The sequence below is a fragment of the Mustela putorius genome, unplaced genomic scaffold (genome assembly GCF_011764305.1).
Source record: "Mustela putorius furo isolate JIRA1106 unplaced genomic scaffold, ASM1176430v1.1 tig00001114_pilon_pilon_pilon, whole genome shotgun sequence".
Taxonomy (NCBI): Eukaryota; Metazoa; Chordata; class Mammalia; order Carnivora; family Mustelidae; genus Mustela; species Mustela putorius.
In genome coordinates, this window is record NW_025421575.1 from 284,506 (window position 1) to 300,957 (window position 16,452).

The 16,452-nt window shown below is 34.7% G+C and overlaps 1 protein-coding gene and 1 long non-coding RNA gene across 6 annotated transcripts in view; one reads left to right on the forward strand and one right to left on the reverse strand.

The window, feature by feature from the left end:
- Nucleotides 1-4,886: 4,886 nt before the first annotated feature.
- LOC106004470 lies at nt 4,887-14,650 on the reverse strand. Its single transcript, XR_001177481.2, has 3 exons — nt 14,567-14,650; nt 13,549-13,681; nt 4,887-5,618 (listed from the first exon to the last, which is right to left on the reverse strand). It is a non-coding gene; the product is annotated as an uncharacterized LOC106004470 (long non-coding RNA).
- The window catches only part of CHIC1 (cysteine rich hydrophobic domain 1), a 65,243-nt gene continuing 63,424 nt past the window's right edge, over nt 14,634-16,452 (forward strand). For all 5 annotated transcript variants that reach the window (XM_045087330.1, XM_013049842.2, XM_045087331.1 and 2 more), the window contains exon 1: nt 14,634-14,914. In XM_045087330.1, coding sequence (XP_044943265.1) covers nt 14,634-14,914 — 281 coding nt within the window. The remainder of the gene's footprint in view (nt 14,915-16,452) is intronic.

A 16,452-nucleotide genomic window follows, 5' to 3' on the forward strand; every position in this document is an offset into this window, starting at 1 on the left:
AAAGAACTAGAGGGAAATATTGCAATATAATAGGGCTTTTTATGGAAAACTCACAGCCAACATCATACTCAAAGGAGAAAAACTAAGAGCTTTCCCACTAAGGTCAGGAACCAGAAAAGGATGTCCACTCTCACCACTGTTTTTCAACATAGTACTGAAAGTTCTCGACACAGCTATTAGACAACAAAAAGAAATACAAGGCGTCCAAATTGGTAAGGAAGAAATAAAACTCCTACTATTTGCAGATAATATGATATTCTATATAGAAAACTCTAAAGACTCCAACAAAAAACTGATAAATTAAGTAAAATTGTAGCATGCAAAATCAGTGTGCAGAAATCTGTTGCATTCCTATACAATATTAATGAAGTAGCAGAAAGTGAAATTAATAAAAATTTAAAAATACACCAAAACAATAAAATACCAAGGAATAAACTTAATCAAAGAGGTAAACAACCTGTTTTCTGAAAATCATAAAACACTGATGAAAGAAACTCAAGATGATGTAGAGAAATAGAAAGATATTCCATCCTCATGGCTTGGAAGAACAAATATTGTTAAGACGTTTACACTACCCAATGCAATCTACAGATTTACTGTTAATTCCTACCAAAATACCACCAGCATTTTTCACAGAGCTAGAACAATCCTAAAATATGTATGGAGCCACAAAAGAAACCAAATACCCAAAACAATCTTGAAAAAGAAAACAAAATTTGAAGGTATCACAATTCCAGACTTCAGGTTATATTACAAAGCTGTAGTGATCAAGAGAGTATGGTACTGGCATAAAAATAGACACAGAGATCAATAGAATAGAATAGAAAATCCAGAAATGAGCCCAAAACTATATGGTCAACCAATCTTCAACAAAGCAGGAAAGAATATCCAATGGGAAAAAGACATTCTCTTCAACAAATGGTGTTGGGAAAACTGGACATCAACATGCAAAACAATAAAACTGGAACACTTTCTTTCACCATACTCAAAAATAAACTCAAAATGGATTAAGGGCCTAAATGTGAGGCCTCAAACCATAAAAATCCTAGAATAGAGCACAGGCAGTAGTTTCTCAGACACTGGTCATAGCAACACCTTTCTAGATATGTCTCCGGATCCAAGGGAAATAAAAGCAAAAATAAACTACTGGGGCTACATCAAAATAAAAGGCTTCAACACAACAAAGGAGACAATTAGCATAACTAAATGGCAACCTACTGAATGGGAGAATATATTTGCAAATGACACATCCAAGAAATAGTTAGTATACAAAATATATAAAGAACTGATATAACTAAACACCCAAAAAACAAATAATCCAACTAAGAAATGGACAGAAAACATGAACAGACATTTCTCCAAAGGAGACATACAGATGGCCAATAGACACATGAAAAGATGTTCAGTATCACTCATTATCAGGGAAATGCAAATCAAAATCACAAGAGATAGTACCTTACATCTGTCAGAAAGGCAAAAATCAAAATCACAAGAAACAACAAGTGTTGGCAAGGACGTAGGGAAAAAAGGAACTCTCTTGCACTGGTGGTGGGAATGCAAATTGGTACAGCCACTTTGGAAAACTACATGGAGGTTTCACAAAAAGTTAAAAACAGAACGACTCTAGCATCCAGTAATTACACTACCAGGTATTTACCCCCCCGCAAAAATACAAAAAGCTAAGTCAAAGGGATACACACACCCCTATGTGTATAGCAGCATTATTTACAATAGCAAAATTATGGAAGCAGCCCAAGTGTCCCATCAATTGATGAATATGGTATATGTATACAATGGAATATTATTCAGCCACCAAAAAGAATGAAGTCTTGCCATTTGCAATAACATGTATGGAGCTAGAGAGTATAATGCTAAGCAAAATAAGTCAGTCAGAGAATGACAAATAGCATATGACCTCATTCATATGTGGAATTTTTTTTAAAAAAAGAGAAAGAAAGAAAAGATAAACCATGAAGCAGACTTGTAACTGTAGATAACAAATTTATGGTTACCAGAGGAAAGATATGTGGGTCAATGAGTTATATAGGTGTTGGGGATTAAGGACTACAGTTGTTGTTATGAGCACACAGTGATGTATGGAATTGTAGAATCACTACATTGTACAACTGAAACTAATATAACACCATATGTTAACTATACTAGAATTAAAATTAAAAATAAAAAAGAGAGAAACAATAATTTAATAATAATAGATAATTTCAGTGAAGTTGTAGGATATAAAATCAATGCACAAAATCAGCTATTTTTCTATATGCACTGACAACAAACTATCTGAGAAAGAAGTGAAGGAAATAATCCTATTTACTATAGCATCTGAAACAACAAAATATTTAGGAATAAATGTAGCCAAGGAGGTGAAAAATATGCACACTGAAAATTATAAAACCCAGATGAGAAAAATTGAAGACACAAGTAAATGGAAATATATCCTGTGTTTATGGATTGGAAAAATTAATATTATTAATATATGCATAATACACAAAGTGATATACAGATTCAATGCAATCCCTATCAAAATCTCAATGACATTTTTCACAAAAATGAGGAAAAAATCCTGAAATTTATATGGAACCACAATAGACTAGATAGCTGTAGTAATCAAAGCAGTATGGTACTGGCAAAAAACAAAAACAAAAACAGACATATAGAGAAATAAAACAGAAGAGAGCCCAAAAATTAATTCACGGATTTATGGTCATTTGATCTTCAACACAGTTGCCAAAAGCATGGAAACAGCATATTCTCTTCAATAAATGGTATTGTGAAGCTGGATAACCCTATGAAAAAGAATAAAATTAGACTCTTTCTCATGTCATACACAAAAACCTACTGAAAATGGATAAAGACTTAAATGTAAGATCTAAAACTATAAAGCTCCTGGAAGAAAACAGGGGAAAAATTTGACATTAATTTGGGCAATGATTTTTTGGATTTGGCCCTACAAGCATAGTCAAAAAAAAAAAAAAACCATAAGTAGGGTTGTATCAAACTAAAAACCTGGAACTAATTAATAAAATAGAGATAACATTTGGAATGAAAGAAATATTTGCAAACCATACATCTCATAAGGGGTTAATATTTAAAATATATAAATAAAATAACCCAAATAAAAATGGGCAAAGTGTTTGTATTACCAAAGCAATCTACAGTTTCAGTGGAACCCCTACAAAAATACTGATAGCATTTTTTTTTTCACAGAACTCGAACAACTATTTCTAAAATTTGCCTGTAACTGCAAAAGACCTTGAATAGCCAAAGAAATCTTGAGGAAGAACAAAACTGGATATATATCACAATCCCAGATTTAGATATACTACAGTTATAGTAAGCAAAATAGAATGGTACTAGTGCAAAAATGAACATATAGATAAAAGAAACAGAATAGAGAGCCCAGAAGTAAACATCTACATAGTCAATTAATATTTGAAAAAGGAGGCAAGAATATACAATGGAGAAAAGACAGTCTCTTTAATAAACAGTGTTGTGAAAACTGCATAGCTACATGCCAAAGAATGAAACTGGACCACTTTCTTACACCATATACAAAAATAACTAAAAATGGATTAAAGACCTAAGTGTGAGACCTGAAATCATGAAACTCCCAAAAGAAAACATAGGCTGTAATCTATTGGACATCAGCCTTAGCAACATATTTATGAATATGTCTCCAAGACAAGAGAAATGAAAGTAAAATTAAACTATTGGGACTACACCAAAAAAAAAAAGCCTTCACACAACAAGCAAAACCATCCACCAAAAAAGGGGGGGCAACCTACTGAAGGGGAGAAGATACGTGCAAATAATATATCCTATGAGGGGTTAATATCTAAAACATATACAGAGCTTATACAGCTCAACACACACACACACACACACACACACACACACAGAGAGAGAGAGAGAGAGAGAGAGAGATAGAAACAACAAATTCGATTTAAAAATGTGTAGAGGACCTGACTAGACATTTAAAAAAAAAAAGATATACAGATGGCCAACAGACACATTAAAAGATGTTCAACACATTGGGGAGGGTATGTGCTTTGGTGAGTGCTGTGAAGTGTGTAAACCTGGCGATTCACAGACCTGTACCCCTGGGGATAAAAATAAATGTTTATAAAAAATAAAAAATAAAGATGTTCAACATCACTTATCATCAGGGAAATGAAAATCAAAACCACAATGACATATCACCTCACACCTTTTAGGGTGAGTATTATTAAAATGACAAGTTGGTGAGGATATGGAGAAAAGGGAACCTTCATGCACTGTTGGTGGGAATGTGAATTCATGTAACCACCATGGAAAGCCATTAAGAGGTTCCTCGAAAAATTAAAAAATAGAAGTATCATATGATCCAGCAATTCCACTTCTAGGTATTTTTCCAAAGAAAACAAAAACACCAATCTGAAGAGATATATTCAACCCTATGTTCTTTGCAGCATTATTTACAATAATCAAGATATGGAAGCAACACAAGAGTCCATTGATAGAATGGATGAAAAAGAGTTGGCGCGCGCGCACACACACACACACAGACACACACACACACACACACACCAAATAATGGAATAATACAAAACTATAAAAAAGAGTGAAATCTTGTCATTTGCAATAACATGGATGGATCTAGAGGGTATTATGCTAAGTTAAATAAGACAGAGAAAAACAAATACCATATGATTTTACTTACATGTGGAAGGAATCTAAAAACTGAAATAAACCAACAAACGGTGTCTTAAATACAGAGAACAAATTTGTGGTTGCCAAAGGGGTAGTGGGTGGGGTGACGGACAAAATAGATGAAGGGGACTAACCGGTACAAACTCTCAGTTATAAAATAAGTAAGTCCTGGAATTGGAAAGAAGAGCATAGGGAATATAGTCAGTAATATTGTAATAATGTTGTATGATGACAGATTATGACTACACTTATATTGGTAAGTTATGTATAGAATTCTCAGATCAATACATTATACACTGGAAATTCATTATACACTGAATATTAATTACACTTCAATAATAGATTAAAAAATTGGGAAGCACGGGTAAAATAAGGGGTACTCAGAGTACACTTATCTAACTAAACACCAGAAATATATAGAATTGTGGAATCACACTGTATGTTTAAAATTAATATAACATTTATTGTGTTAATTATACTTAAATTAAAATTTTAAAAACAAATATACCATATAAATTATAACCAAAAGAGATTGAAGGTGGGTATAATAACAAAAATAAGTCAAACACTGCTGCAAGAGACAAAAAAGGACATTATATATTGCCAGTAGTCAATTTGCCAAGGATATATAACAATTAAAAATATATACACCAAACATCAGGTCTCAAAATATATGAGGTAAACATAGACACAATTGAAAGAGGAAATACAGAGCCCTCAATAAGAGTCGGAGAATTTAATACCCCACATTCAGGATCCATAAAATAATCATTGTATAAGTAAGAGGACAGAAGTCTTGAACTGCACAATATATCTACTAGACCTGGCATACACATAATGGTCCATGAAACAACAGCAGAACACACATTCTTCTCATGTGCCCAGGGAACATCTTCCAGAATAGATGACTTCTAAGTCTACAAAACAATATGAACACATTTAAAAGTGCTGAAATCATGCAAAGCATTACTCTGTTCACAAAGGAATAATACTAGAAATCAATAGTAAAAAAAAAAAAAAAACCAGAAAATTCTCTAATATATGGAAATTAAACAACACTCAAAAACGAAAGCACAAGGAAAATTTCAAAAATACTTTGAGAGAATCAAAACAAAACATATAACACAAAATTTTATTATATAGGATGCAGTGAAAGCAGTGCTAAGAAGGAAATTAATAGATACAAGTGTTTATATCTAAAAAAGAAGAAAGATCTTAAATCAACAACTCAAATTTACATGTTAAGTAACTAGGAAAAAAAGAAAAACTAAGCCCAAATGTAGCAGAATAAAGAAAATGATAAAAAAAAATGAAGCAGAAACAAATGAAACAGATGATAGAGAAAAAAAGTAAATCAACAAAACCAAAAATTGGTTCTTTGAAGAGATCAACAAATTTGACAAAACTTTACCTATATTGACTAAGTAAAAAGAGGAAAAACTTAAAATTATTAAATCAGTAATGAAGTGAAACCTTACTACTGACATTTCAGAAATAAAAAGATTGTAAAAGAGTATATTTTTAAAAGAGTATATGAGGGGCACCTGGGTGGCTCAGTGGGTTAAAACCTCTGCCTTCAGCTCAGGTCATGATCCTAGGGTCCTGGGATCCAGCCCCACATCCAACTCTCTGCTCAGTGGGGAGCCTGCTTCCCCTTCTCTCTCTCTGCCTGCCTCTCTGCCTACTTGTTATCTCTGTCAAATAAATAAATAAAATCTTTAAATAAAAAAGAGTATATGCAAATTTGTCCACCAAGAAACTGGATAACCTAAATGAAAAGGACAAACTTTCATAAACACATGATCTACCAAGAAAATTCATGAAGAAATAGAAAATCTGAATAGACCTATTAGTAGTATGGAGATGGAATTAATAATCAAAAACCTCTCAAGAAAGAAAAGCCCTGCATCGGATGGTTTCCTTGAGTTAACTACATCAAACATTTAAAGAAGAATTAACATTAAACCTTCTCAAACTCTTATGAAACATTGAGGAAGAGCAAAGATTTCCTAATCCATTCTATAAGGCTAGCATTATCATGAGATCAGAGGTAGACAAAAACATTGAAAGAAAGGAACTAGAGATCAATAATCCCTATGACTAGCAAACCTCATTTAACAGCATGTTAACATGATCATACATTATGATCAAATACAAGCATGGTTCAGCATACAGAAGTCAATCAATATTTTATCCTACATTAACAGAATGAAAATATACCACAGGATCATCTCAATTGATGCAGAAACATCATGTAACAAATTCTATCATCACGTCATAATATAAAATTATCCAACAACTATGAAAGGAAATTATCTCAAGATAATAAGGCCATATATGAAAACCCCACAGATAACATCATACTTGGTGAAACTGAAAGCTTTGCCTTTCTCAAAAAATTAGTTGACTATATATGCATATATTCTTGGATTTATTTCTTGGCTTTCCAATCTATTTCATTAGTTTGTGTGTCAGTTTTTATACCAGTACTATATTATACTATATTATATTACCAGTACTATATTATACTATATTATATAATATATTAACATACCATCATGGAAAATACTATGGAGATTCTCCAAAAAAAATATAAAAATAAAACTACCATATGACCCAGCAATCTCTCTTCTGGATATGCAACCCCCAAAAATGAAAGCAGTACTTTCACAATAGCACCAAAAACAATGAAGTACTTAGGAATAAATTTTACCAAGAAAATAAAAAATCTGTACAATGAAAACTATAAGACTTTGCTGAAAGAAATCAAAGAAAATACACAGGAATGGAAGGATATCCTGTGTTCATGGATTGAAAGAGTAAATATTATTAAAACATCCATGTTGGGGCACCTGGGTGGCTCAGTGGATTAAGCCTCTGCCTTCGGCTCTGGTCATGATCCCAGAGTCCTGGGATTGAGCCCTGCATCAGGCTCTCTGCTCGGCAGGGAGTCTGTTTCCCTTCCTCTCTCCCTTCCTCTCTCTCTCTCTTCCTCTCTCTCTGCCTGCCTCTTGGCCTACTTATGACCTCTCTCTGTCAAATAAATAAATAAATAACTCTTAAAAAAAAAAAAGTCCATGTTACCAACAGCCATTTATAAATTCAAAATAATCTCTATTGAAATCCCAATGACATTTTTCACAGAGATAGAACAATAATCCTAAAATTTGTGGAAACATAGAAGATGCAAAATATACAAAGCAATAATGAGAAAGAACAAAACTGGAGGCATCACACTTCCTGATTTCAAGCTATATTACAAAGCTACAATAATTAAAACATATGGCACTGATAAAAATAGACACATATAGAATAGAATACAGAACCTAGAATTAAACCCCCCCATACATGGTAAACTGATATTTAATAAGGGAGCCAAGAATATCCAATGTAGAAAATACAGTGTCTTCAACAACAAATGGTGCTGGGAAAATTGGATAACCACATACAGAAACATAAAATTGGACCCTATCTGACACCAGTCAGAAAAATCGGCCTGAAATAGATTAAAGACTTAAACATAAACTTAAAACCATAAAACTTCTAGTAAGAAAACAGAGGGAAGAATCTCCTTGATTCTTTGGTCTTGGCAATTTTTTTTTTTTGATATTACACCAAAAGCACAGGCAATGAAAGAAAAAATAAACAAGTAAGATTAGATCAAACTTGAAAGTTTCTGCATTGCAAACAAAAAAAAAATCAACAAGATGAAAAGGCAACCTACAGATGGAAAAAAATATTTGCCAACTATGTATCAAAAAGTAAATAATGTATCAAATGTATCAAATTATGTAAACACCAAAATTTTTCAAGTATTCATACAACTCAGTAACAAATAAAATTCTAATTGAAGAATGGGAAGAGAAATTACACAGATTTCTTTTTCCAAATAAGACATCCTAAAGGTCAACAGGTACATGAAAAAGTACTCAACATCAATAATCATCAGGAAAATACAAGTCAAAACCACAGTGAGATATTATTACCTTACACTTATCAGAATAGTGGTCATCAAGAAGGCTAGAATTAAGAAGTATTGGCGAGGAAGCAGAGAAAAGGGAACCCTTGTTCAGTTGGTGGGATTATAAAATTTGTTCAGCCACTATAGAGACTAATATGGTAAGTCCTCAAAAAATTAAAAATAGAAATAACATATAATCCAGTAAGCCCACTTCTGGGTATATATCAAAAAAGAAATGAAAACAGGTTACTGAAGAAATATATGTATCCCATATTTATTGTAGTATTATTCAAAATAACCAAAATATGAAAATATGTGTCCATCAATGGATAAGAGGATTAATAAGATGTGGTGTATACACAATGGAATACTATTCCACCATGAGAAAAAAAGGAAATTCTGCCATTTGTTACAACAGAGATGGACTTTGAAGACATTATGTTATGTGAGATAACTCAGACAGAGGAAAACAAATACTGTATAGTATTTCTTATACATGAAATCTTTTTTTTTAAGTAAACTTGAAAACACAGAGAGTGGATTGATGGCTGTAAGAGGCTGGGGAGTGGGGAAATGGGAGAAGTATTGCTTAAGGGTACATACTTGCAACTGGTAGGTAAGTAAGACCTGGAGACACAGCACAGTGAAAAAAACTGTATTATAAACATTGAAATTTCTAAGGACTAGGTTTTAATTGTTCCCACCACTAGAAGAAATGACAGTTATGTGCATGACAGAGGTATTACCTAATGCTACAATGGCAATCCTATTGAGATATAAATTTATCAAGTCAATATGTTGTACACCTCAAACTTATACAACATTATATGTCAATTATATCTCAATAAAAGATTTTTTAATAAAATAAAGGAACAGAAAATATGATGCAAACAGTAACAATAAGAGAGATGGAGTGTCCATAGTAATATAAAAATATAAACCAACATTATTATTTGAGATAAAGAGGGGTATTTCATAATGATTAAGGATTAATTCATCAGGAAAATAAAATAATTATAAACATTTGTATCTAAAAAGGATACTATACAAAGCAAAAATTAATAAAAGTGAATAAAAATGGAAAATTCAGCAATAATAGCTGGAGACTTCAATGACCCATTTAGGTAATGGACAGCAAAATAAGACAGAATATCAAAAAGGATATAGAAAACATAAACAGAACTATAAGGTAGATATAACTGACAGTTTTAGAACAATCCAACCAATAACAACAGAATATAAATTCTTCTCAAATGTACATAAAACTTTCCCAAAATAAATGATATGGTAAAACAACAAAACAAGTCTCTGGAAATTTAAAAGGATTTATATCATACAATTTATCCTCAAACTACACTGGAATTAAATTAGAAATCAACAACAGAAGAAAATTTAATTCTTAAATTGAAAATTAATTTAAGTTTTGGAAATCCTTAAAAAAGGAACAGGCAGAGACAGAAAAAGAGACAGGGGGAGGGAGAAAGAGAAGTAAAAAGAGAAGTGGAAGAAGAAGAAGAAAAAAGAGAGGGAGGGAGAAGATCCAGATTAGAAAGGAATAGATAAAACTGTGTTCATTCACACATTACATAAATTTATATGTAGAAAACCCTAAGAATTTTACGGACACAGGCACAGACACACACAGACCCAGCATCCTGGGATGGAACCCCATATTGCATCTCTGCTCAGTGGGGAGTCTGCTTCTTCCTCCCCCTGCTCTTGTGCTCTCTCTTGCTTGCTCTCTCTCTCTCTCCCTCTCAAATAAATAAATAAAATCTTTTTAAAAAGATAAGAGGAGGAATCCTTGTGGTGATGTGGTGATGTAACTGGTCTTTATCTTGTCTGTGGTGGTAGTCATATGAACCTATGCCCGTGGTAAAATTGCATTGAACTAAATTCACACACACATACACCCACACAAAATGAATACATGTACAACTGTGGGACTCTGTAAGATGGGCAGATTGTATCATGTCAATTTTGTGGTTGTGATAGTGTACTATAGTTATGCAAGACTTTATCATTGGGAAATACTGAGTAAAGTGTAAACAGGACCTCTGTATTACTTCCTACAATTATATGTCAATCTTTAATTATCTTGAAAAAAAAGCTTAATTTATAAATGGGCAAAAGATTTGAATAGACATTTCATCAGAGAGGTATATTATGAAAAACAAGCACACAAAAAGATGTTCAACATCATTAGTCACTAGAGAAATATAAAATAAACCTACAATGTGATACACCTCATTCCCACAAGAATAGCTCTAATAAAAAAGAACATAAAAGTTGTTGGAGAGAATGTGGGGAAAATGAAACTCTCATACATTTCCAGTTTAGAATGCAAACTGATCTACATTGAAAAACGGTTTGGCAGTTATCTTAAAATCAACACTTACCATATGACCCAGCAATTCCTCTCATAGATATCTACCCTTGAGAAATTAAAACCTATGTTCACACAAGGACATGTATGTGAATTTTCAAAGCAACATTTTCATAATATCCAAAATGTGGAAGCACACCAAATATCATCAATTGATGAATGGATAAACAAAATGTGATATACCTTTACAATGACACACTATTTAGCAATTAAAAGGAATGAAGTACTTGTGCAAGACACAACATGATAAACTTCAAAAAAATTATGCTAAGCAAAAGAAACTAGATACAAAAGACTACATATTGCATGATCCAATTTATTTGAAAATGACCAGAAAAGAAATCTTTAGAGACAGAAAGTAGATTAATTATTGCCTGGGGCTAAGGGTCAGAATGGGGAATGATTGAAAATGGAATAGTGACTTCTTTTGGGTGTGACAGAAATGTTCTAAGATTAGTTTGTAGTGATAGTTGCACAATTCTGTAAATTAACTAAAATCACTGAATTGTACACTTAGAGAAATAGAGTGAGTGAGAGAAAAGGAAGGAGGAATGAAAGGACTTTTAAAAGTTACATTTCTTCTCAGATGTTCTAAGATTGAAACCTCCTCTGATGGTTACACCTATGACCTCTTGCCTCAAGTCCCCATCCATCAGAGAGGGCAGTTACTCCTATACCCTGCTTAGCTCATCAGACAGAAAGTTATATGGCCTGCTTTCTTCTCCACCCACTCCAACTTTAGTATTCTTTTTTTTTTAATATTTTATTTATTTATTTGACACTCAGAGATCACAAGTAGGCAGAGAGGCAGGCAGAGAGAGAGGAGGAAGCAGGCTCCCCACTGAGCAGAGAGCCCTATGCGGGGCTCACCCCGATCCCAGGACCCTGGGATCATGACCTGAGCCAAAGGCAGAGGCTTTAACCCACTGAGCCACTCAGGCACCCCAGCTTTAGTATTCTTGATGGTTGCTAAACTATCATTTAAAAATCATGTCACTCCTTGTGTTTACTGACAAAATGTGTTTTTCTCAGCTTGTCCAATTCCAAATTCTCCTATGGTTCATCAAAATAAATTATAAATGCATTTTCAGCACAGTGTATATGCAAGAAAGCAGACCATATTTGTGAGTTTCTTCAAGCAATAGCACTGCTTTGTCCTTTTGACATCTGAGTAAATGTCAGAGACCACTCTCCATTTTGGCAGTATAATTTCCCCCTCCTTCTCCTCCTCTCCCATTCCCTACAGCCATCATTTCTTCACTCTTACCATAGTTCTAGTCTCACTTGCACTTATCACAAAGTCCACCCGTTATACTCCTTTCCCTTTCTCTCCTTCAAATATCCCTTCCTATCCTAATCCTAACTGGTGAAAAGGAGAAATTACCATATAAGTAATAATCAGCAAAATACTTCCCTCTAGTCAGTGACTTAGTGGACTTTTATGGATAATATAACATGTTTGGAAAATTTTTGGTATTGCCTATGACTTTTTTGCTTTTTGAAAGGGAAGAACTTCTCTGAAATGTGGATTTGATCTTAAGTCTAAAGTATTTCACTACCATAAATGACATATGACAAGTTTTTATTAATATCCAAGTAAAGCAGATATATTGTATCTGTCCTATCAGAAGGCTCTTGTAAAATATTTTAGATTAGTAGGTAAAGTTCTCTATAGTATAAAAACTAACTTTTGTTGCTTATTGATAGTGTTGCAACATAATTTTTAAGTTTCTAAATAAATTAGGTATTGAGTACAAAACATTTTTTTCACCTTAATAACACAAACCTATTGATAATAATAGTTTGAACAGTGCTGCCTATAAAACTAATTTCTTCCCCCCTCATGCATCCTAAATGCTCTGTTTATATTGCTATACCACTAGAGTAATAGTCAAATTAAGTAATACTTAAATTAAAGTACAATTATGAGGTGCCTGAGTGGCTCACTTGGTTAAGGGATTGAGTCTTGGTTCCAGCTCAGGTCATGATCTCATGGGTCATGGGATGGAGTCCTATGTTGGGCTCCACACTCAGCTTGGAGTCTGCTTGAAGATTCTTTCCCTCTGCCCCTTCCTCTGCGCATTCTCTCTCTCTCAAATAAATGAATAAATCTTTAAAAAAATAAAGTACAGTTACGTCTGTTTCCTCAGTCTCACCATCAAATTGGAATGGAGCTGTAGTGTAGCATAAAGAGCAGTGAAGCTGATATTAAAATACCTGGATTATAGGATTTGTTTTATTAATAAGCAGCTACATGACTTTACTGTCTTAATGATCCCCAAACTATGACAAGGATTTCTGTGCTGCTGCTAAGTATTAAATAGTTTGACACATGGATTGGAAACTCAAAATATGTGATCCCTACAACATTTTTGTGGGCATAGAGAAGATAGGAAAAAATATTTAAAATAAAAATTTTTAGACAAAATGTTACCACAAATTACTTAAACTTCCTGAGACTCAGTTTTGCCAGCTATAAAATAGATACGATAATGCTTACCTTATAGGATTTTTTAAGGGTTAAAAGATACTGTACATGAAAGAGATTAGCTCAGTGTCTGGAAGATGGACAATATTAATTAATATTTCCTTAGGTTGGAATGCTCCCTCCACCCCGTCCATGGCCTTCTTCCCTGTTAAAAAAAAAAAAAAAATACACACAACTCCAAACTTCAAACACCTTTCAAGAAACAGCCTAGAAGGTACCACTCTACAAAGCCTTTCCAAACAACGTCAGGCAGGGTGGCCCTTTGATTAAGAGTACTGGGCTTTTTGAAAAAAGAAAAGATTCCCAAGTTTAAAACCAGGTACGCCATTAATAACTCCATGACCTTGGGCACATTACCTATCCTCCGTGCATCAAGGTCTCCCATCTTTAAAGTGAGATCATTCTGGTACATATCCCATGCAGTTTTGAAGTATTAAATGAGATATACACAAAGAGTGCTTAGCACGGTCCCAGATACTAAGTCTTTTATTAAGTATTACAGTAGGAGTAGAAGTAGTAATACAAAGTTTCCTCTTCAGTAAAATGTTAATGAAAAATGCCTCCCAGGGTGGCAAAATTCTGATGCAGAAGTCTTATTTAAACTGTCATGCTGAACAAACATGCGTAAGAGGTTGGTATATACCTCGAGATATCTGGGGCAAAGTTCTAACCTCACGTTATAGAATATGCATTCCCTGCACTGGGGGTGGGTGTGTGTGTGTGGAAAATAATACCCACGACTAATTAATGGGAAATAAAGCCAGAAGATACGTCCTCCGACTCCAAGCAGCGCAAGTCCAAAGAGTAGTAAAGCACAGAACCTGCAGACCGGGCCTCGATAATTCCCCGGAGTTCACCTCTAACGCCCCCTTTCCTTTAGAGCCGCGCAAGCGTAGATTGATTTTGTTCCTCTCTCCTTCGTGCCCCCGCCTCCAACCCCCCCGCCACCTCGTCTGCCTCAACACGCAGGCGCATCTCCTCAAATCCTGTCCCTACCCCCTCCCTCTTTCTCTTCCTTTCGTTCCCCCACCTCTTACAGCACCTCTGCAGATTCAAACTCTGCTCCGTGAGGGTGGCGGCGATCGAGAGGTCACGTGATGAGCATCCTGCTGCCCAACATGGCGGAGTTCGACACCATCTCGGAACTGGAGGAGGAGGAAGAAGAAGCGGCAACGTCGTCGTCCTCGCCGTCGTCGTCGTCGTCGGTATCGGGACCCGACGACGACGAGGAAGATGAGGAGGATGAGGAAGAAGATGAGGACGAGGAAGAAGAGGAGGAGGAGGAGACACCACCCCCGCCTCGGGTAGTGAGTGAGGAGCATCTGCGGAGATATGCCCCCGATCCTGTATTGGTGCGGGGCGCCGGCCACATCACTGTGTAAGCTAGAGGGGCCATGGGGTTTGAAAACGCTGAGATTTGTCGACAGAGAAATGAGAAGGTGGTCGAGGGGCTTGTGGGGTGGGGGAGGGATGACTGAGGCATACAGTTAGAAAAGGACACCAGGTCTAAATGGAGAAACCGAGGGAGATAACGTGCAAAGGAAGTGAGGAGAATGCAAATGTGTTGCACCAACATCGGGTAAAGAGTGAGTATAGGATAGAGAGGTTAGAGGTTTGAGAACCAGAGGGATTGGAGTAGAGCTTCTGTATATGTTGGCAAGTAAATAGTCTTTAAACTGCAGGATGTACCAGAGGATTCTTTGCTGCTAAGACTGGTGTGTAGTGGAACACGGTGACTGCTGTGACATGTTATAAGACCTAGGCTTGGATTCTTCCAAACAGAAACATGACCCGTTTCGTGAATAATATTAAAAAATATCCACACACCCACATATTCCTTCATCCATTCTTCCTAATACTTATATGAATGAATATAATAATCCTTTCCATGTCTTGATAACTCATTCTGACATTCATTAAATATCACACAATTAGAAGTTCAGATTAAGAGGTAGTTGTAATGTAAAGGAGCAATAGATTGAGAGTGACGGCTCTTGGAACTTAGTCCCAGTTTTGCTTCTTACTGGCTCTGTGACCTTGCTCAGGTTATTTCCTATTTCTGGGCCTTAATTTCTCCATCTGTAAAAATGAGGGGTGTGGGGTAAATGGTTTCCAAAGCCTTTCACCTCTGAGATAAGATACTTACAGGAGATTTTGTATGCCCAAACATTAAATATGCAGATATGAAATACTTACATAAATTATTCCCCCAGGAGCTGAGGTTGATTTTTTTTTTGAAAACTTATGCAGAGTGACTTTTTTAAAAATTGAAGTCTTGGATCATATTTGAGAAAATAAAAGAAGGAGAGACCTCATAGCATAGAGGTTGCAAAGCAAAAGAAAATTTTCATGGCTCTCCGAGCTTTGAAGAGTGCTTTTTCTTTTTTATGTGCTTGGGCTGTATATGCTCGAAAGTTTGAGTGTGTATCTTGTTCATCCTCTTAACTATGCTGTCTTTTCCTGCATTTTCCTATCACTACCTCTAATTTTGATAATGACTCACCTAGTCCCTTCGACTTTCAATTGAGTTCCTATTATCAGAAATCATGTATTATAGTATGCAACACCTCCCCCATCATGTTAGCTTTTAATTTTAACATGTGAAATATTTTAATTGTAATATATTTTTGTGAACTTTGCATGAAATATATTAAGGACGATTTTGAAATTGTGGAAGAGTTTAGGAAGATTTTTTAGACCAGCTTTTGGTTAGGCAATTATTTTAATACAATTTTTCTTGGCCCAAGAGTTTTGCAGATAGTCTACAATGATCAGATGCCAGCTTACTGTGCTATTTTACTTTTATTCCTTTCATCACTAGGGAGACAATTTATTACTCAAACTAATTATGATTCTGGCACCAAAGGTTACTTTCATGCAGATTATTTCACATGACTGAACAGAAAAAGGGTTTTT